Source organism: Bactrocera dorsalis, chromosome 5, assembly GCF_023373825.1.
Source record: "Bactrocera dorsalis isolate Fly_Bdor chromosome 5, ASM2337382v1, whole genome shotgun sequence".
NCBI classification, from domain to species: domain Eukaryota; kingdom Metazoa; phylum Arthropoda; class Insecta; order Diptera; family Tephritidae; genus Bactrocera; species Bactrocera dorsalis.
Window position 1 is genome coordinate 38,626,268 of NC_064307.1, and position 22,014 is coordinate 38,648,281.

Sequence of the window (22,014 nt, forward strand, 5' to 3'; positions counted from 1 at the left end):
ACTTTCGAAAAATATAAATTTTTGAAACAAAAATTCTTGAAAAAATTTGAAATAAGTATTTAAACAAAATAAGAAGAACCAGAAAAAATTGCATGAATTCTTTGAAATTTTCGTAAAAAAGTCGAAAACGAATTTGTATATTGCTCGTGTACATATGTAGTATGCAGCTTTTTGATTTTTTGTATTTTTCAACTTAAACAATACTTAAATGATACTAACATTATTAAGTTTTCTTTTTCTTTTACTTTAATAAAAAAAGTGTAAATTGCACATATGGGCAGTGGCCACAGGACTTGGTCCCTTTTATAGTTTGGAAGATTATTTATTTTAGGTTGTGGTTTTGTTTTGCTTTTTTTTTTTTCAAAAATTACAATTACTGCTATTTTTGCATGCGGCAGTGACATTTGACGGTAAATAAAAAACTCGAGTGCAACAAAAAGGCAAATACATTCATTTCTTTTACGAACAGTTAAGAAAAAAATTCGAAGTATATTTCACAAATAAAAGAGTGACATACATATAACAACAACAACAACAGCACGAAAAAAGTTGTAAATTTCAGTAATACAAAATCTGCTTATTCTCATCCATTTTTGCTCTCGTCTACATAAATATCTGTGTCATTTTCTGCGTTGCTTTCTTAGCTATACTACTCTTCGCACAAAGCGTCCCCAAATCTCTGCTATTCTCCATCCATATCTTTAATATTTATTTCAAATTTCAGCTATCCTCCATCCATATCTTTAATATTTAGTTTAAAAATTCCAATATCACGATTTATCACATTTATCTTGCCAAAATTTTTTTTCAGTTATTGACCACATTTTCGACAAACTTTTTATTTCCTTATTGCTCGTTTCATCTATTTACCGTTAGGTCACTAATTTCCCCCTATAACACGTTTAACATATTTGTTTGACTCAACTTCAACTTCAAGTCAGCTTCAACTCAACTTCAACTTCAACTCAACTTCAAGTCAACTTCAACTCAACTCAACTGCAAGTTCAATTTCAACTTGTTTATACACAACTTGTTTTTCTTAAAAGTTATGCACACATCTGTCCAATAACTAATTTAATTTGTACTACTGCCATTTGAAACGATTCTTTGAAAAGCAGAAATGAAGTTATGCGCTCTATCTCGGTTTATGTGATAAGAATATATTTAGATCCGCAACTGATTGCAAATTTGTTTTTTTTTTGTACTCCAATTGGATATGTCTGTACTCTAATATCCAATATTTTTCGAGTAATTCGACAATCATCTCTAATCCATACTAAATTGTACTACTTAAGTGGTTACAAGGGTTTCATGGCTGCAAAAAAATCGTTTTTATTGTCTTATTGAGTGCTATAACATCTCTACAATTTTGTCCTAAGTGCTCAAGTTGATCCGAGTAATCGTTTTGGAGATACTGCCTTGAAAAGTTGCGCGCTGGAAGTCAGCTATCTAATCACTTAAAACTCTCTCTCGAAACTGTGCTGTCTTTAGTCATTGAAAACTCTCTCTCGAAACTGTGTTGTCTTTAGTCATTGAAAACGCTCTCTCGAAACTGTGTTGGTTTTCAAAGATGGTTGTCAAGAATTCTCGCAAACTATTCAACCGATTTTTATAAAATTTTAAAGGTTTTCGTAATGTAACCTTGTAGTCTCGAACGAAGAATTTTTTAATTACAACCTAAAAAAAATCGCGAAACTTTTACCAAAATTTGCATTTTTTTTGTAAAAATTTCTGTCAAAAATACAAATTTCACTTTTTTGGTTTTCCCACGTCCCATACCCGGCTAGTTTATGGTCTTAAGTAAAATAAATATTTTTTTTTTTACTTTTGATGTTTCTGTAAGAAGTTCAGCAGTCAACGCGGCCACTTTTCCGTGTGCGTCATAATGCCTGAGTTTTGCATATTTTCCTTTCAAATTTTCACAAAATCTTTCTAAAATATGCAACTTTGGAATAACAAAAATTTTGTATAAAATATTTAGTTTTTTAAATGAAAAAAAATATATAAAAATAGTTCGTTTCTGCGCGAGGAAACCCATGTAACGCCTTATCAGTGCAACCAAATGTGTTGATTTGAGAAAAATTCTCAACCCGCAGTTAAGCAGCAGGCATAATGAGAGTAATATGTATTTGTGATTGTTGTTGTTGTTGCTGTTATTGTTATTGTGCTCTATGTAGAAAATTTAGTAAACTCAAAAAAAACCAGTAAAAATCAAGAAAACATTTGTAGGCATAGTATTTGACGGACAGTAAAACTAGTGTTAATAATTTTCAACATTCATGACTTATGTATGTATATTACATAATAATATTACAGTATATTTATGTGTGTTGTCCATAATCATTACGAGTTTACTATAAAATAAGCAACAAAAACAAATTAATAGTATTCATATGCTTTAGCTAGACATACATGTACATACAATTTATATATATAATATTTATATAGATTTATACTTAAAATTGATCCTTGGATCATTTTCATCATTCTCCGCATCATTCTTTAATTTCACTAATCATTAATAACAATTTGAAAATATTACAACATTTTTGTAATCAACATATCTGTTCTTAAACATAAATATATATATATATATAATAATTATTCATAATTTTTGCATCATCATTGTGTATCTAAAATATACAGTTAATTTTAGCGAGCCTTACACACAATTACAATATAATTCACCATAACTACTATTAACATAAAAAAAGATCTAATAAATACAAATTCTTTACAGTATGCATCCTTGCTTTCCTTAAAAACTGCTCTACGCCGCGTATATTATTTAGATTGTGTGTGTGTGTGTGTGTGTAAGCAGAATTGCATTTCCGAAATTTGGCTGCGATTTCGAGCAGGTTTCTACTGTTTGTACATTCCTTGAAATCCATTTGAAAGTGATGTGATGCGTTCTGAAAATACCGAAAAAGGCGCTGAGTATATTGAGTCCAAAAAATTAAAAAAAATCGAAATAATTTCGAAACATATCTTGCTTTTGCGCAAAAATTCAAAAATTCTTATAACGCAGGTTCGTATATACATTAGGGTGTGTCAAAAACACGAAAATTTTTTTTTCGATAAATGGGTCTTAGACACCTCTACGAAAATCTCTCGAATCTAGAATGAGTTCTTCCCCTTAACATTTGAATAAAATTTTTTTATTCCCAAAAATGGAATTAAAACTAAATAAAATGTAAAACCATATATAGGATACAAACAAAACCAATTAAAAAAATCAAAAAAAAAATAAATAAAAGAACTAAATGAACTAAAAGCAATGAATTTCAAGCCGAAATACTGGAAAAAATTTATTTCAAATACGTGATTAAAATAAATTTAAATAAATTAAAAAATATAAGAAAATTAAAAAATTAAAATTTAAAAACAAATAGGGGATACAACAAAAAAAAATTAAAAAAGACAAAAAAAAAAAAAATAAATGAACTAAAAACAATAAATTTTAACCGAAATCCTGGAAAAAAATTTATTTCAAATAAGTGATTAAAAAAAATTAACTAAATTAAAAAATAAAATAAAATTAAAGAATTAAAATTTAAAACCAAATACGGGATAAAACAAAAAAAAAAAACAATTAAAAAATACAAAAAAAAATTTAAAAGAATTAAAAAAAAAAAAATTTAATACCAAATACTGAGAAAAAAGTTTATTTCAAATACGTGATCAATAAAAAAAATCAAATAATAAATTTTTAATCCCCAAAAATGGAATTAAAACTAAAAAAAATAAACCCAAATGCGGGATACAAAAAACAAAATAATAAAAAATCAAACAAAAAAATTATAATTTTTAATTCGTAATTTCAAATTAAAAAAAAAAATTAACAAAAATTAAAAAAAAAACAAAAACATAATAATCAAAAACTAAAAAAAAATTAAAGGCAGATACTGGAAAAAAATTCATTTCAAATACAAAAAAAAAAAACAAAAATAATTTTTAGTCCCAAATTCCCGATAAAAAAATTTAACAAGAAAAGAAAATAAATGAATAAAATAAAAAAAAAAACAAATACAAAAAAGTAATAAAAAAATAAATAAAAAATAACAAAAAATAATATTAGTGCCAAATATTGGAAAAAATTTAATTTAATCCCAATCGGAGAGCCTTCACATTGCAATTAAGAGCTCAAACTAGCAGAGATTTACGTAGAGTTGTCTAAGAACCCATTTTTCAGCATACCAAGCATAACAAAAAATATTCCTAGTTTTTGACCCACCCTAATACATACAAATTTAAGTGCGAATATGGCAACACTCACCTTTATGGAATGCACAGCGCTTAAAATGTTTTTCTACATGTTTTATGTTTATGCGTGCACATCCAATACTTTTACACTCCATTGCAATCGATTTCCACAATATCCTTTGGCACGTCCACGAATTGATACACCAGCCGCTGGCCATCTACTTTCGCCAGAATGCCGCGCTGGTAATAGTACCGTAATGCACGTCCCATTGTCTCGTAATTCATATCCGGTTTGTTTTTATGCATGCCCCATAGTCGCGATACCGCTTTTGAATCCACCAGCTTAAATACACCCTTCTCACGGTTGGTCCATTTAATAAAGCGTGGACAGTATTCGCGGTCCTGCAGTAGTTTGAGCAGGAATTCCCACAGATATGTTGTGGAACCTTCGCGGCTGCGTCGCTTTACACCCATTTCGATTTTGGGCTTTCGTGGTTTTTTCACTTTGCGCTGTGGAAAACCACCAAGCTCCAGCATGTACGAGAGATCATAGTTGACATTGGACGTTGTTGGCTGAATCACACTCGATTGATGCAGCACACCGCCAGTCGCGTTCGCTGGGCTATTCGCGAGCGTGGAATGCTGATGATGGTGTAGGTGTTGTTGGTGTGCGTGCAGGGAATGATGTGGCGTTAGACCGGGATTAGCGCGTGGCGGGGAGGGAGTTGTAAAGTAGGGTGACGTGGAGTATGCTGCTGAGTTTGCACTATTCAGGGCGCCGACTGCGCCGCTATTCGGGCCACTGCTGCTACTCACCGACGCATTATTGGATGGACTAGTGCTGCTCCCTAGTGGCATGTAATAACCATCGGGCACTAAAAAAAAAGAAAGACAATTTTTTTTATATAAGTAGATAGCATAGATAAATATTTTTAGCAGTAAATAAATAAGGAATGGTTAAGTTTGAATATAGCCGAGAGTTTTGTAAGCATCTCTCAATCTTGCAATATTTTGAGATCAATAATGTAGGAGGATGGAGTGATATGTATAAGTTCACACAAGTGAGGGAAGTTCTCTGAACGCCATTCACTTGGGATTGACCAGAAACGATTATTTTACATATGGCTCAAGCAACTTACGGCTTTCGGTTTTAGACCAAGTATCCCATGGGAAGCCAAGTCTGAAGCCGAGCTAAAGCGAAAAGGCGAAACAGCCCACCCCCCTTTTGATGACGACCACAGCAAACGTATTAAGGATTACGATTTAAGAACATGCACCTGGAATCACCCGTCCCTTAAGTGGGAAGGTCTCGCTGCCCGGCTGGTTGATGTCCTTGTAAGAGTAAAGATTGACATCACCGCCGTCCAAGAAGATTCGTGGTGGCAGAGAGGCTCCGTCGCCGCGTCCCAGCATTCATTGGTCTCCATTTAAATCAGGACGATGTGCCCAATTATGTCTTTTATGAGCGCTTAGAGCGCACCTATGAGAGCTACCCCCGACACGAAGTCAAAATCGTACTTGGCGACTTTAACGCCAAGGTGGGCAAAGAAAGTATCTTTGGTACAACGGTCGATGAATTCAGCCTCCACGATGAAACATCCCCAAATGAGCTGAAGCTGATTGATCTCGCAGGCCGGAAATATGGTTATCTGTAGTACAAGATTCCAGCATATGAAAATTCATTAAGCCACCTGGCTGTCTTCGGATCGAAAAGCCACCAGATAGATCGATCATGTTGTGATAGACGGAAGACCCCAGTGTTTTAGAGGTGCGTCAGCTCCGAGGTTCTAACAAGGTCAGGTTTTTTAGAGATCATAAAAATGTGTTCCTCAGCAGGTGCATTTTTAGTTTCTATTTTTATTTCATTTTCAAATTCTATTGATTATTTGTCGCAATCGGTCAGATCGGACACCTATATCACATATCTAACTAATATTTTAATATTTCAAAAACCAATTTAATTTTTTTTTTCGTACGCAGATGTTGTAATGGGCACTCAAACATATTTTAAGCATAATTCCGAAATTATTACATTCATTTATTTTGCTTAATATAATTTTTAAAACCGCTCCTATGAAAACTTAGAAGCGCACTCACATTCTGTCCGCTTTCTAACTTGAACGCAAACATCTCGTACCTACTGTAAGCGTTCCTGTAAACAACTGAATGCGAGCACAAATATCTGTGTGTAAGGTATAAACACGTTGGCGAATGTGTAGAATTCAAAGAGATATCTTATTTTTAGGGGGCTAGTCTGGCGTACTCAGTCTCCACTGTTGAACGTCATTTTTGCTCACACCGCTTTTCTCTCATGCTCATTGTTTTGGCGCTCACTTTGCAACACTTCGTCTTGCTACGGCGCTGAATGTTTGTAGTTGTGACCTTCAGATTTCGTGCAAAGGCAATGTGTCGATGACCACAAATTCATTCATACATACAAAAATATAAACAACAAACGACGAACTTAGCGAAATGCATATATAGCCAGTACGCATATGACAACATACATACATAACAAACTGACGCAAACGTTATACACATGTGTACGCACACGCATATGTATGTACTCGTACATATTTATGCATTTGATTTTGCGCGGCTATACGAAATACGGTTGGGAGGAGGGTTGTCGACGCGTCAGTGGGAATGCATGCAGCCAGCGCAGTTAGCGTCGACGCAAGCGCCAAACACGGCAGCGAATGTGGAAATATGCATGCATATCTACACACATACATATATGTAGTACATACACGCATTCGGCTATAAGCACAAGTATTTGCCTTAGTATGCAGCGACGTGCCTTTGTGTGTGACGAGGCTAAGAGTGAGAGTTTTTGCAATAACTGGAGAATAGCGGTTAACGTGCGGCACCACATTCGAAAGGGGGGATATATACATACATGTGTATATATGTACGTGCGTATGTGTGCATATTAGTGAGCGGTGAGTGAACATAGCTTTTGAGTTTGCTTAGGTGTGTGTGCCTTGCTAAATACTATGCAGGCGTTTGGGAAGCCACTCACATTGCATGGCGAAAATGGAAAATTCGTTCACTCACAATTTTTAATGCGAGTTGTGAAAAATTTTAAATAAATATCAATATATTCATATAAAGTTGCTTGCTTAACGGCGGCGCTGCCATTTACGCATGCGCTCACAGTATCAAATAAGCATTAAGCAACCCAAAGCTTTGTGGCTAAATTGCTCGGCAATTGTTTACTAGAAAATACCTACAATGTAAACTATATTCAATCGCGAACAGAGGACCTTATAGTATGGTATATATTGGAGTCTTTGTGATTTAGGAGAGAGCACAATAGACCTAAGGTTTCGGTGCATTCCTCGTCTATCTAATCTAATCCTTACAGTATTCATGGATCTCGTGACAGAAAGTTTTGAAAAACTTAGTAAGAATTAACCACAAAATTTGAGACTAAGCTAACCGACAAGAGAATTGTATTATACTTGGTTGGGGTGAGTCACCTACCGTATTAAATGGAAGCTTTTCTTTGGAATAAAAATCGATTTCAAATAATAATATTTATTATAGCCCACACAAGACTATTTCAACTTAGAACAGTCATCAAATATTAAACATTAAGGGGGTGTTCTGGTCTAGAAAAAAAATCGATTTTTTATCCAAAGTTTTCATCGATAAAAAATCGATTTTTTTCAAAGTTTTCGTCGATAAAAAATCTGTTTTTCAATTAAAAATTTTCCTCGATAAAAATCGATATTTTTTATTCAAAGTTCAAACTTTTCATCGATAAAAAATCGATTTCTTAATTAAAAATTTTATCGATAAAAAATCAATTTTTTAATTAAAAATTTTCCTCGATAAAAAAATCGATCTTTTTTATTCAAAGTTCAAACTTTTCATCGATAAAAAATTGATTTTCTAACTAAAAATTTTCCTCGATAAAAAATCGATCTTTTTTTATTCCAAGTTAAAACTGTTCCAGAATATTTCTACGAGAGGATTTGTCGAAATTCAAATTATTTTCGGAGATATGCATATGTAGGTATTTTTCTGATTCAAACTGGTTGGTCAGGAACTGAAACTTTAAACGCGTTTTTATGGAAACTGTCTTCACTTTTGTCAAAACGATACCCATGAGTACTCAGGTTCTACTGGACAGATGTTGAAATTTTGAGACATTTTGGAGACGTGTCTATGTGTGAAACTATCCATATCCGCAACTTTCAATTTTCACTATTTTTTTTAAATTTGAAACAGTCAAAAATGGTATAAAATTTTTTATTCAGGCAGCCTTGATTTCGTAAAAAAAATTGTCCAACTTTTCCGTTGAAACAAACATTGTGACATTATTATACTATATTAATATTTTTTATTTCAAAGGATTGAAATCGTGAGCAGGGTCACTTGGCAATTTTTTGAGACTTGATTTTGAAATTTGTATACTTTTTTTGCTTTTTAAATTTTTTGAGTATCTTTCTAATGTTAATAAAAATCTAATAAAAACTGGATAGAAAAATAAGTAATTACTCGTTTTTCACGAGACTCAAAAAATTAGCTGAAATTGGTGCTTCTTGACTAAAATATCACCTTAATTTTTAATTTTCTTCGAACTTCAATACTTTCAATACCTACATGTTCAGCTTAAGTGGTTTTTGTGTGCAAATAAAAGTTTTTTAAATTGTATACACTTACTTCCAACACTTCGATTCCATATGTTCCGTAAGGACGCTGAATTTTGATAGAGATTGGGATGTAGAAACGTGCCTGACGGTATATGCGATGCATGCGGGTGACAATGGGCCGGTATGCCAAGCCTCGCTTTTATCTCATCACTGCACGGCTGACCACCAGAGCTAGAACTGTCCACGTCAGAGACACCACTATCGGCAGGGCTTGGCGGAAAGGAACCTTCGAATGCAAATAATTTGAGATGAAATATTATTTTGTATACCATTAACGAGCATTAAAGTTTTGAATACAAACTAAGAGAGTAGTTAGCAAAAATATTTGGTTTGTTACGAAATTATAAATAACTGTGATAAGAGCTTGTTGCCTACCGGTTGTAGCTGATCCGTAGGTTCTATGATGTGAATTGTGTATCGAGCCACCACTCAGCAGATTGTGTAGCAATGGCCGGTGTGGTATGGCTAGTGGTTGGAGCTGGTTATTTGCACCTGACCCTGAGAGTGGGCCGCCATGCTGTGACAGACCATTAACAAGCTGTTGCTGTTGGGCTGTCTGCTGGAGGTGTGGTGGAGAAAGTACAACATTTTGTTCGGCTTTTATGTGTATAACACTTGGAGATCCCGCATATGTATTGCTCTGTGCTTGCTGATGCGTTGCTTGTTGCTGTTGCAGTTGCTGTTGTTGCTGCTGGTGATGATGATGTTGATGGTGTGTCAACAAAGGACCTGGACTTGTTGATTGCTTTATAACTGGAATTTCAGTATCTGCGAAGAGTAGAAAAAATAATAAATTATAAAATAAATTGCCAAAGTGTACCAATATACTAATTTTACTAGCGATTTTCCTAATAAATAAATAATAAATGAAACTGTGTGTTACATATGTATATACATACATTTATGTATGTATGTGTTTGCATGTAATCAAATTTTATTCACAACTGCTTTAATAGTAAAACCTATAAATATGTATGTATGTATATATGTGTGCAAAAGCAATTAGTTGACAAATCGGTTTCTCAGTTAACCGGTTTGATGGGGAAAAGCGTGTGCTCATAGGTGGCAGCAGGTTACTGGGTGGCAAGCGACTGGGCTGCGCCCACCTGCTGTGGTCACGGGAGTTTCCCGCTTTGAGAATTCGCTGAAGTTAGGTGGAAATATAAATTGCTGGTTTACACATCACGGAAATATGTAATAACATTATATCAGCAGTTCCATAGAACTCAAGAATTCCAACTATTTATAAGCGTCACGTGTGATCACACACATAACTACATACATATGTATGTTCGTTGGGGCGTATGTTATTTCCCAAGCTGCTTTTTTCATATTGGTACAGAATTTCCCGCCCTACAAAAAAGGCTTATATAATTTTAACTGCGTTTAACTTTTATAGGATTATTTTTATGAAAAATTTCACATTTTTTAAAGCGGAAAATTTCGTACTAGAATAAGCTTTTTCTAAAGTTATCGTTTATTTGCTTTTGAGATAATTTTGTTTTTTTGCAAAGGTTCAAAAATCAAAAAACTTATATTAAATATTGGGTAGTCGAAAAAGTCTTTTCGTATTTTGTCAATAGATGCCGTTGGAATCGTATATCTCCAGTGCTATCAATCACACTGTGTCATACCACATAGTGTTGGAAAGGTAAGATTTTATTAGTAAAAATATAAAAAAAAATAAGTTGAAGTTTGATTAGAAATGCGAAAAGACTTTTTCGACTACCTAATATACCGTAAAAATAAAGTAAAATGGCTTATTTACGTGGAATACTTTTCTTCCGTTTTTTTGAATATTAAGCCAAGTCAATTTTTTTGAAGATATCTCGTCAAATGAAAAAGTTTACCATACAAAATGATCGTTCAAGTTTGTATGACAGCTAAATGCTATACTAGTGCCAAGTGGTCAATTTACAACAATTTCTTCGAAATTTTTACCGCTACTTTGGACAAAAAATTTGAGCCGAATTTCCGAATTTTCCTTGTCAAATAAAAATTTTTCCATACAAGACCATTTAGACTGTGCTGCTTGTATGGCAGCTATATGTTTCGATCCGATGATCCGATCTGGTCCGGCGATTATACCGCTGTCTCGGACAATATTCCATGACAAATTTCGTGCAGATATCTTGTCAAATAAACAAATTTTCTATACAAGCACTTGATGCCGATTGCTTAGTTTGTATGATAGCTACTTACATATATAACGGGTGATTTTTTTGAGGTTAGGATTTTCATGCATTAGTATTTGACAGATCACGTGGGATTTCAGACATGGTGTCAAAGAGAAAGATGCTCAGTATGCTTTGACATTTCATCATGAATAGACTTACTAACGAGCAACGCTTGCAAATCATTGAATTTTATTACCAAAATCAGTGTTCGGTTCGAAATGTGTTTATCGACAAATTTTGTTCAGCGATGAGGCTCATTTCTGGTTGAATGGCTACGTAAATAAGAAAAATTGCCGCATTTGGGGTGAAGAGCAACCAGAAGCCGTTCAAGAACTGCCCATGCATCCCGAAAAATGCACTGTTTGGTGTGGTTTGTACGCTGGTGGAATCATTGGACCGTATTTTTTCAAAGATGCTGTTGGACGCAACGTTACGGTGAATGGCGATCGCTATCGTTCGATGCTAACAAACTTTTTGTTGCCAAAAATGGAAGAACTGAACTTGGTTGACATGTGGTTTCAACAAGATGGCGCTACATGCCACACAGCTCGCGATTCTATGGCCATTTTGAGGGAAAACTTCGGACAACAATTCATCTCAAGAAATGGACCCGTAAGTTGGCCACCAAGATCATGCGATTTAACGCCTTTAGACTATTTTTTGTGGGGCTACGTCAAGTCTAAAGTCTACAGAAATAAGCCAGCAACTATTCCAGCTTTGGAAGACAACATTTCCGAAGAAATTCGGGCTATTCCGGCCGAAATGCTCGAAAAAGTTGCCCAAAATTGGACTTTCCGAATGGACCACCTAAGACGCTGTCTCGGACAATATTCCATGACAAATGTCGTGCAGATATCTTGTCAAATAAACAAATTTTCCATACCAGCACTTGACTCCGATTGTTTAGTTTGTATGATAGCTCTTAAAAAATCACCCTTTACTATAGTGGTCCAATATTGACTTCTTCCGACAAATAAGCAGCTTTTGAGGAGGAAAGAACGTGAGCGAAATGTCAGATAGCTATTTTGGAAATTGAGGGAAATTGTAAATAGTCTGTATAGGCAGGCGGACGGACATACATAGATGGCTAAATCGACTCCGTTCATCATCCAGCTCATTTATAAATATATTTTACAGAGTCTCTCATATTTCCTATATTTCCTACGGGGAGTTATAAACTTCGTTACAAACTGGGTACATATAATAATAAAAAATCTATTATACTTGGTAAATAATGGACACCCTAACGCCTGTACATACTTATACTGGTTTCGCTGTATCTTGCATGTGACAAGGTGACAAAGGTAGCAACATTTGCAGCACTAAACAATTTGGCTACATATTGTTGGTGTATGTATCAAACTTTGCCCAATATGAAACCCATTTCCGTTTCCGTTCATAATTTATATCAAAGTGCAGTTAAATTTGGCCCAACCAGCTAGTGTCCGGTCAAGAAACTGCTAAGCCTCGTCATCGCCAACGCCATCGCTCATAATGAACATTTCAAAACTATGTGCGCTCGGCCAAGCTAAGAGGCGCGTCGGAGCGAACAGCAAACAAAAACAATGCGCGCGCCTTCGCTGCGACCAGCGAGTCCACAGTGACATTGACCCGGTTTGCTAGCAGCCAGCCAACAGCTCAGCAACTAGCCAAACAACTGTCAACTGGGACTAAATTAGTAATAATGAAAATATTTATTTTTCCCAAGTCAGTGCAAAGCAACAACAACAACAAACAAAACTGCACGCCAACAACAACGACACCCAAGCATATTTGTACACAGCATAGTGGCATGACGCGGACACCACTTTTTAAATTAATTGTAAATATGCAAGCGACGAAGAAAGCAAAAGCGAACTGCGAACAGCAAAATGAAAATGAAATCGAAATCGCAGCAAAAAGCAGAAAAAATATTAATAGAAAATGAGAAAATGCACAAGCAAAAGTGACGGCGGTGGTGCGGTGTGCGGTGTGCGGCATTGCATGCAATTTATCACGGCTGTGAAACGGGTTTCGTGAGCGTGGTCGTCGCTCGCCACTTTGCTTTCCCCAGTAGTGTCACAAAAACAAAAACAGAAAAAAAAACAAATACAAAAACCTCACAGCAAACACCATTGCACCAGCGGCAAAGCAATGACTGCCAGCAATTATCATCTCCACCAAAGCGTCGGTGCATTGAAGTGCAGCGAAGAAAATGAAAGTAAAAGTGTATTTTCACTATTTTCTATCGCCAGATGCTGTGATTTGGTATTAGTTGGACGCTTGAACACTTAAATGCTTGACTCTCTAACGCTGCCACTGCACTTCGCTGCGATGCATACTCGTACACTCTCAAATAGGCGCATATACGTTGGACTCAAACGAAACGTAGCGCCGCAAGTGATGCACAGTGGTACAGTGTCGCAAAGCACGACCCTAAATTTGCTTGCCAAGTGTTCGAATGAAAGACGGAAAATAGCTCTATAATGGTTTGAGAATATACATAGATACTCTTTCGAAGAAACATAGACTTTGCTCACACGAGGACTCTTTCCGTTGGCCAAACCAGTTTTCATAGGCTAGAGAATGACAGATAAAGATGAAGTTGCAATAACCATCGGTTTTAAATGAATATTGACATCAAGTATTAGAGAATGCGATATAAAAGAAAATGCAGACAATTTTCTGACTCAAAATTGTCGGACTCTTGTGACTTAAAGATTAAGCTCTCGCAAAGACTGGACTTTGAAGCAGTAAACTGGATGTTTAGATCTTACCGCTCTTCATACAACTTTGACAACTACCGGCCGATAAGATTTTTAGCTTTACCGCATGAATGTCTATTGGAAAATGTCTGGTAAGAAACCCCACGATGGCGGCAACATAAACTTTAAAAGCAAGTAGTTAAGTAGACAAGAGCGGATCGTTGACCAGCGCTTACTAATCATAAGCGAGTTCCATTGGTCCAGTTGTAGAACTCAAGTTGCAAAACAGCCAACTCGGTCCCATTTCGATATGATCGGGATTAAATGCCCTCATTCGATGTGATCCGGTCCAAAATTCCCCCCCTATCTGGCTTATCGGCTCTGCAGTTACCGCTGTGACCGGGACAAAAACGAGTCTGACCATATAATAGATTGAAGCTATTTATAGCGAGGAAAGACACTCCTTGACTAGCTTATCCCTCCAAAGAGCTGCGCACTTCATAGCAGTACTTATACTTACACCTGTATAGTTGCCTAAAGCTAAGATTTACGGAGAGCTTACAGATATCTCCCCATTCAGCTTTCCCTCCTAGTTTCAACCCATCCGTGAAGAAGCTAACTGCGCCAAATCTCTAACGATTCCTTCCCATTCATGTATCTCTTATCAGTATGTAAGCATAGAAAAATCCGCCTGAGACGCATTGATACAAGTTTTCAGGAATGTAGTTGAAGGAGGAGAATTCGGCTGGTTCTTCTTCGGACACCTTCATCAACCCAGCTTCCCTAAGCCTTAGAGCGCACTTCGCAGCATTGTTACTGTAGAGCACCGCAGATGCCAGTGAGAGCCGCTCAAGTTTCTTAATGACTATAGCCTCTTCGAGCGCCCTCCAGAAGACGCATACATCATGGCACTTTACACATCTAAATAGTTTCCTATATTTGCCTCTAAGTCACGAAGGTGTTATTTTTTTACATAAAAGTTCTAATTACTCCACTGTTGGAACGCTCGGTTCAGAGCGAATTCATGAAAGTGCAAGCGAACTTCGCACGGAGGAAATCGTTGAGTGTAGGCAGGCAGCTCTTCCTCCAACTGCAATAAACTTGTGAGGCAGCACTGCCAGCCGAGGCGGCGGCGTTTACATTCATGCAACTGGTTAAATAGTGAATACTCGCTGCAACAGCGATCAGCAGCTTTGAGTGCTGCGCCTATGGCGAGAGCGTGTGCCTACCGAAGTGCCTCCATCGCTTATTTGAATGACTGCGTTGCATCGCGTTTATATATACATACATACATACATACAAATGTAGGTGTGCAATTTCGCTGCACTGCAGTCGCACACATACACCCACCAACCTATTGCAATTGAGAGACGCAGCGCACCAACACTAGCCGACAAGTGCGTGGAAGCAATGTAATATATATATATGTATATTCATGCATTCATACATATGTCAATATATATTTTTATATTCATATTTTTGTATGTATATAAGTGGGTATGTCAATATATATTTTTATATTCATATTTTTGTATGTATATAAGTGGGTATGTGCATGAAATAGTTAATATGAAAATATGCGCGAGTGCAGCACACACTTCTGCATATAATCCATATACTTACATCGACTTACACAAATGTACTTATTCACATGTACACACCATACATATACACATGCATGCATGTAAATGCCCAGCAATGTGCATACGACGAACGTGTGGCCGCGAGAGAGGAAGAGAAATCAGGTCAAGGCTTGTCGGCATAGTAGTCGTCGTTCACAATTTATGCTTTGTTGGCTGCATTATTGCATGTTGTTATTTTGCTTTTTGCAATCGCTACGCTGCCGCCGCTGTGCGTTTACATACACTAGCTTTTATTGCTACTATTGTAGCTATTGTTGTTGTTATCGTTGTTGTACGCTTTATAGCAACGCTTTTTGTTTATGTATGTGTGTGTGTTTGGCATATGTAAGTTGCGCTGGGTTGCTTCATAGTTACGGTGTAGCCATTCTTTGACTTCTCTTGACTAACAAACACGCAAGAGCGTGCTATGCATTTGGCTGTGAGTGTTTGTTGCCGCCTCACTTGAGCTACAAAACTGCCATAAATCCGTAAACCATTGCTCTTTACGTTTTGGCGGTGCGGGTGGATTCGTATGTTTTGCAAACGTTATGTACATATGTAAGCATCTATTTATGTATAGAAATTTGTAGGCAATGCTTGATTGCAGTAACAATAACAATACACATTCGATAGCGCCTGCGGTTGTGAATACGGTAAAAGGCGTCACAGCCAATAGTTGGCAACTTCTCTAAAGTGAAACGACTAAAAGGTCAAAGAAATGAAAATGTCGCTTTTCTTTCTACCAGAAAATGCACCTTCTTATCAACACAAATTAAGTGCTTAAATAGAAATATACTTAATACTTATATATAGATATGTATGTAAATAAATTATAGAAGGGTTGATTTGCAGTGAGCTAACGGAAAAATCGGATATGCGGAAAATATTCCTGAGTCATTCTGAACAACTTTACCCAAAATAATATGGGTTTAAGACCGGTTTTAAAACAGCAAAGTTAAGGCGAAGTTTAGCTTTTTATAAAAAAATTTCTTCCTCAGTTTTTAGGATATTCAAATGAAATGTAATACATGGCAACATTTTGATATTCTATTGATTAATTGCCGGAATCGGACAGATCGTACAACTGCATATATCGATATCTTCTATATAACCGATTATTTCGACAGTAAGGCGGAGTGGCACGACGACCACGCTCGACCTACTACTGAGGGGCAGAACTATTCAGTGATACACTGACGGCTCGATATCACCGGAAGGCATTAGAATTGCGGGACCGCAAACTATCCACACCAATGGGACGTTTTTCGAGCATCTTTCACGCAGAAGTCAGTGCTCAGAAATCAATCTTCACCCCAACTATCGCAACCAGCGTATGGTTATATTTAGCGATTGTCAAGCGGCAAAATGCGATCTCAGCGTATGAGGTTAAATCGCTTTTGGTTAAGGAGTGTATAGAAAAGCTGAACCGCCTATCAGTGTGCAACTTGGTACACCTAATGTGAGTGCCGCGGCATAAAAAGGTAGCCGGCAATGAGCTGGCCGGCAAACTAGATCGCTCTGATCTACACAGGGCACTGCAGGCTCTGGAAGCACTTGTCCAACATGGGCATAGTCTTGCGCAAACTACTGTTCTGCGACATGGAAAAGGAAACTCCAGAACACCTGATTTTGGATTGCTCAGCAATTTGCAGAAACAGGCTCAAGGTCCTAGGTTACATCTACGAGGAAAGGGATAACATCACCTCAGTCGCATCCAATAGGCCCCAGGAATTTTTAAGGATGCTGAACCTTTGTGACCATATGTGATATAGGGGAGGGCACAATAGACCATAGGTCGCAGTGCAAAACCTATCTAACTTATTATTCAGATTTTTTTTTTTTTTTGGGTATACTACCTTTAATGAAGAAGATAAGAGGACGTGACCTTGCAGAACTGCTCTCTAACACAGACTTAACAAGGACAGTGACAATAAAGAAAATCGGACAATATGTATGTACATATATATATTTTGCAGAGATGTGAGATAGCAAGCGTTATTTGTGCATTATCTAATAAAGCTAGTGGGCTCTTTTTGGCATTTTCTGGAAAACTTTGCTGTAATGTATATTTGTATAATGTAAAATTAGGGGTTTCTCGATAATAATTAAACGAGGAAATAGAATTTTAAATAAAACAAGTGCGGTTCTTTTGGGATACAAGAAGATAAGTTTAGACCCGATTTCGTGAAATGAAAAATTCTTTGTACGAGTTAAAAATAAAAAACCCAGAAACTTGTTTATTTGAATTTTTCACATAAATTTTGAGGTTATGTGAAGAAGGTGTTCATACAAAAAATGTAGGTCTTTTCATTATCTACAACATCGTCATATAACTTTTTTGTATAGGTCTCGTAGTTTTACCTGAAATCGAGATAAATCATTTTTAACCCTCAAAATTCAAGAAAGCCCCTCCCTTTTCTCTACGCGACCTCAGATCGATCTCAAATTAGTTTTCTTTAATTTTTGTTATTTTATCTCTCTTTCTCTAATTGGTTCCAACATAATATAATTTTTTCACTATTTATCATTTTTAAAGTTTTTGCACTGACCTAATACATATAATTCGAGTTTTTGGCATCAAATTGTATTGCAAAAAAGTAGTCTCTTGGAATATACCAAAACTTTGCGCTCAAAATTTTTAATTAATTTATGCCGTTAGTTCGCGACATTCTCGATGTTTGATGACGTTCGTTAAGACGTTTAATTGTCATAGTTGTTTATTGCATGTGGCCGGATGAGCCCTTCAACAGACAGACAACAAATAATAAATGACATGAAGCAAGCGAAATGAGTCTTTCAAAATTTCGAGGTATACGTGCGCGTACACATTGTTGAAGCAAATAATCATAATACAAGAGACAAAACGACGACAGCTCATGGAGCATGCCATACACACATATTTACATACATACAAAGTAAATAGTAAACGGAGCGTTTACTTGTTGCGGAAATGCTTATTGCTCATACGTAGCGTACTAGCAGTTCGCCAATGGTAGCACTATAACCCACTTGGCTTGTACTGTGACCTTTAAATGTTTTCGCCAAATAGTTATTGAGGAGCGCAAAAATTCTCAGCGTTGCGGTGGCACACCCACTTTTTCGTGTACCTAACTGTTTAAGCCACGCTCTGTCTATTATTGCCAATATGGCCCATTTCGGTTACTACAAACCGAACTCTCCTACCTGTTTCGTGGCTTCCTTATCTGATGTTAATGGAGTGTCTTTGTTTTGTTATTTTGTTTATTATTGCTGTTGGCTGCTATTGCAAGTGTTGTTTTTGCAGACTTTGTTTTTTTTCTGTGTCTTGTATATTTTGCGGGCGTTTATTTTCGCGGCATGAGTTGCCGTTACCCCTAACTTGGGTCTTAAATTTTGTTGTGCTCAACGCGCTTGATTCGGTTACATCACATTTTGGATAGTAGGTCAATGAATAAAAACCAGCAACGGTAAAAGCAAAAAGCCAACGCCGAAACTTACAACAACCACAGCGGCGGAAGGTAGAGGAACGCAAAAAGAAAACTGTAAAACCTGAATAAGTATTCGCAATATTTTGCATGTGTATGTATAGTACATATAAACATTTTTGTTTCACTTGAAGCAATTACACGTGCGCAACCGACTGACTGGTTTATTTACAAGTAAATACAAGTTAAAGTTAAATACTTAAGTATACGCAGGGTCGCATGCACGTTCCGTCATACTGTTTCTCCGCAGTAGTCGAATATATCTGCATTACGAGCGCCTGGTGGGTTCAAAAGGAAATAAAATATTAATCGTATATTTCCGTGTTAGAGAAATTATCAGTCATTTAGCGGTTTTCTTTGAATTCTAGTTTAAGTTCGTCACTTATATCCATATATGAATCACAACTCATGCTCTGAACATATAACTGCTCATTTTGGATGTGTAAAGAAATTCCTAAATCGACAGCCACTTAACTGAAACAGTCTAATCAGACTGCTCATCAAGTCGCCGCGAGGAGACTCTTTGTAACTCTGTTAAACTCAAGTGAAATGAACCCAATTTAAAATCTGGAAAATAGTGATTAGGCTAGGTTAGTCTGGTAGACCAATAGGCCACACATATACCAGTTTTGATTCTCGCGATACCAGACGGAGTTCAGTTACTAGGTCATTCTTTGAGATGCCTGCATTTGACTTTGTGGCTTCACTATCGGTACCTTCTACAGTGTATCATACTATGGGGACCTCAGTTGCGTACAGCATAGTCTTGCAAATGCGGTACAAATGAACGATGATCTATTGTTTCAATGATGCCTTGTTTTAGACATATCCTGCAGTCTTTTCGATCAGTCAGCCTCATTCCTCGACCGTGCGACACCACCAGGCAGTGACCAGTTAGTATTCCGACCAGTCTACTACAGTCTCCTCAATCGCATGCCAATAGCAATTTATTGTACTTCCGATCTACCATTTTGTACATGACTTTTGCAGTTTTTCACTCGAGAAAAGAATGAAGTTTGGCCGTTTGTCTGCAATAAAACGCCGAATATTATCGTTAAAGGTGTTAATCGTCTCGGACTTATCTGCCGTGACAAGCGGCTTCACATAACCCCATAAAACTAGTTCCACAGTGTTAAATCGCTCAATCTTGGAGGTCACTTCAAAATTTTCCTTCAATAAGTTGGAACCAAAGCTCTTTCATATCAACATTCTCCAATTCAGACGCGAAAAAGTCATTAATCATGGCTCTATACAGTTCTCCATCGACTGTAATATATAATATTGAAGAAATATGGTCCCATGATACCCTTAAATACTACAAACAGTGACTTTTTGGAGTATGCAGCATCTAAACAATGGCTTGTGTATTATAATTATTCTCATTCAACGAAAAGTGAGCTTCAGCGCTGAATAAAATTTTATTGTGAAAATCGGAATCGATCCCGGTCATCTTGTTTTGAGCCCATTCACCTTACTTGTGACGCGCCTATGAGGTTTGTTCGGCTTCAACTCTTCCATGAGTTTGATTTTCAAAGTCTGCAAAATTGTTTCATAAAGTGGATGTGTACAGCTCCAATTGTTGTCTTCTTCGATACTCTGCTCCTCAGCAGCAATAGTGTCTTCTGAGCGTACTGGAGATGCGCATTATCCACTAAAGATCTATTGATTAAACCGATGTTTAGGAAGTGGCGCCGTCTTGTTCAAACCAAATGTTGCCGAGATCACGAGCTTCAATTGACCATTGACAGTTACGTTCTCACCCACATCATTTTTGAACAAATATGGACCGATGATTCCAATAGCCAATTAACCACAGCAGCTGCTCCTGAATCTCTTCAGGTTTCTCTTCGTTAAAAATGCGACAATTTTGATTTTTTACATGCCCACTGAGCCAGAAATTGGCCTCATCGCATCATCATCGCATCAACATTGAAAACGTCGGATCCTCTTGGAACTTTTCAAGAGTCTACATATGTATGTATATAGCAAAACGATTTCGCTTGGGAAGGTCTAGCGGTTCCAGTTCTTGCACAAGCTGTATTTTGTACGCTCCCATTTTTCTCATTCTTCATTGCAAATTCGAACAAACATCTCGATATATTATATTTAGTTCTATTTATAATCGGGGGTGTATATAATGTTCGTTTGTAGTTCTATTTCCGCATTATGGTCATATCCAATTATTTGGCACTAGGTTGTTTCATTATTTACATTCCCATGTGTGTTTGTGGATACTTTCTACCTTCGTGTATAAGATGTACGTATTGTATATGTACATATGTATATACATATGTCGCATATAATAACCTAAGTATGCAGTGTTTAATATATTTGGCTTTGTGCGCCTCAAAAATTGTTATTCCCGCTTATTGGTACTTAACTAAAAATAATTCACTCATAATATACACGAGTTCTGTGTTCAAAGCAGCAAAATACATACCAAATACACATATGTATGTACATATGTATATATGGAAAAATATTAAAATTTCTTCGCACAAACAAGGAACGAAAGGGAACACAACAAACAGGAACAGCAGCAAATTCAGAAGTCATGTATGAATGTGTGGGCGCACGTATGTTTGCATGTATGTACACACATGTTTATGCATGTGTTTAATAGACCGCAGGGTGGTGGGAGAGCAACTGCTGCATTGTTTGTATTCTGCCAGCTATTCCATCAATTAGCTGTTGAACCAAACGAATAGACAGACAATTTCGGCCATATTCTATTTGTGCGTGTGAATGTGCTTGTTGTCTGTTTGGTGGGAGTTCGGCTATGGCGTAAAACTGCCGTCATATTTGCTTTGGCTGAAATAAAGTTCCTGTTCTTTGAAGAGCCACTGACTTGCCATATAACATTGTATATGTGAGCACTGGCTTCCAATTGTCTTCATACGTACTCCCATATATGATACGCATACATACATACATACGGTATGTACGGTGGCTTTGTGTGACGAAAGAGCGCCACCGTCAATAAAATGAATTTTTTGTTGGATTCTTCGATAAGTCGTCGGTGTTGGCGGCGGCAGCGGAGCCAACGCAGCTTGGTTGGTGTTGCTGTTGCTTAATCGTTGCTTTGTTGTTCCGTTCGGTTGCCAGCGCGAGTGTGAATGCGCGTATTTTGGAAATTTAGTCTCAAGTTCAAGGTCTTTCGGATAATATAACGACATACATACAAATGTACATGTGTACAGGCA

The 22,014-nt window shown here is 36.7% G+C and overlaps 1 protein-coding gene across 4 annotated transcripts in view; it reads right to left on the reverse strand.

Moving 5' to 3' along the window:
* Positions 1 to 228: 228 nt before the first annotated feature.
* The window catches only part of LOC105225270 (ecdysone-induced protein 74EF), a 168,453-nt gene continuing 146,667 nt past the window's right edge, over positions 229 to 22,014 (reverse strand). For all 4 annotated transcript variants that reach the window (XM_049458800.1, XM_049458799.1, XM_049458798.1 and 1 more), the window contains 4 exons: positions 9,240 to 9,632; positions 8,875 to 9,090; positions 4,277 to 5,078; positions 229 to 2,912 (listed from right to left, as the gene is read on the reverse strand). In XM_049458800.1, coding sequence (XP_049314757.1) covers positions 4,348 to 5,078; positions 8,875 to 9,090; positions 9,240 to 9,632 — 1,340 coding nt within the window. In that variant the 3' untranslated portion in view covers positions 229 to 2,912; positions 4,277 to 4,347. The remainder of the gene's footprint in view (positions 2,913 to 4,276; positions 5,079 to 8,874; positions 9,091 to 9,239; positions 9,633 to 22,014) is intronic.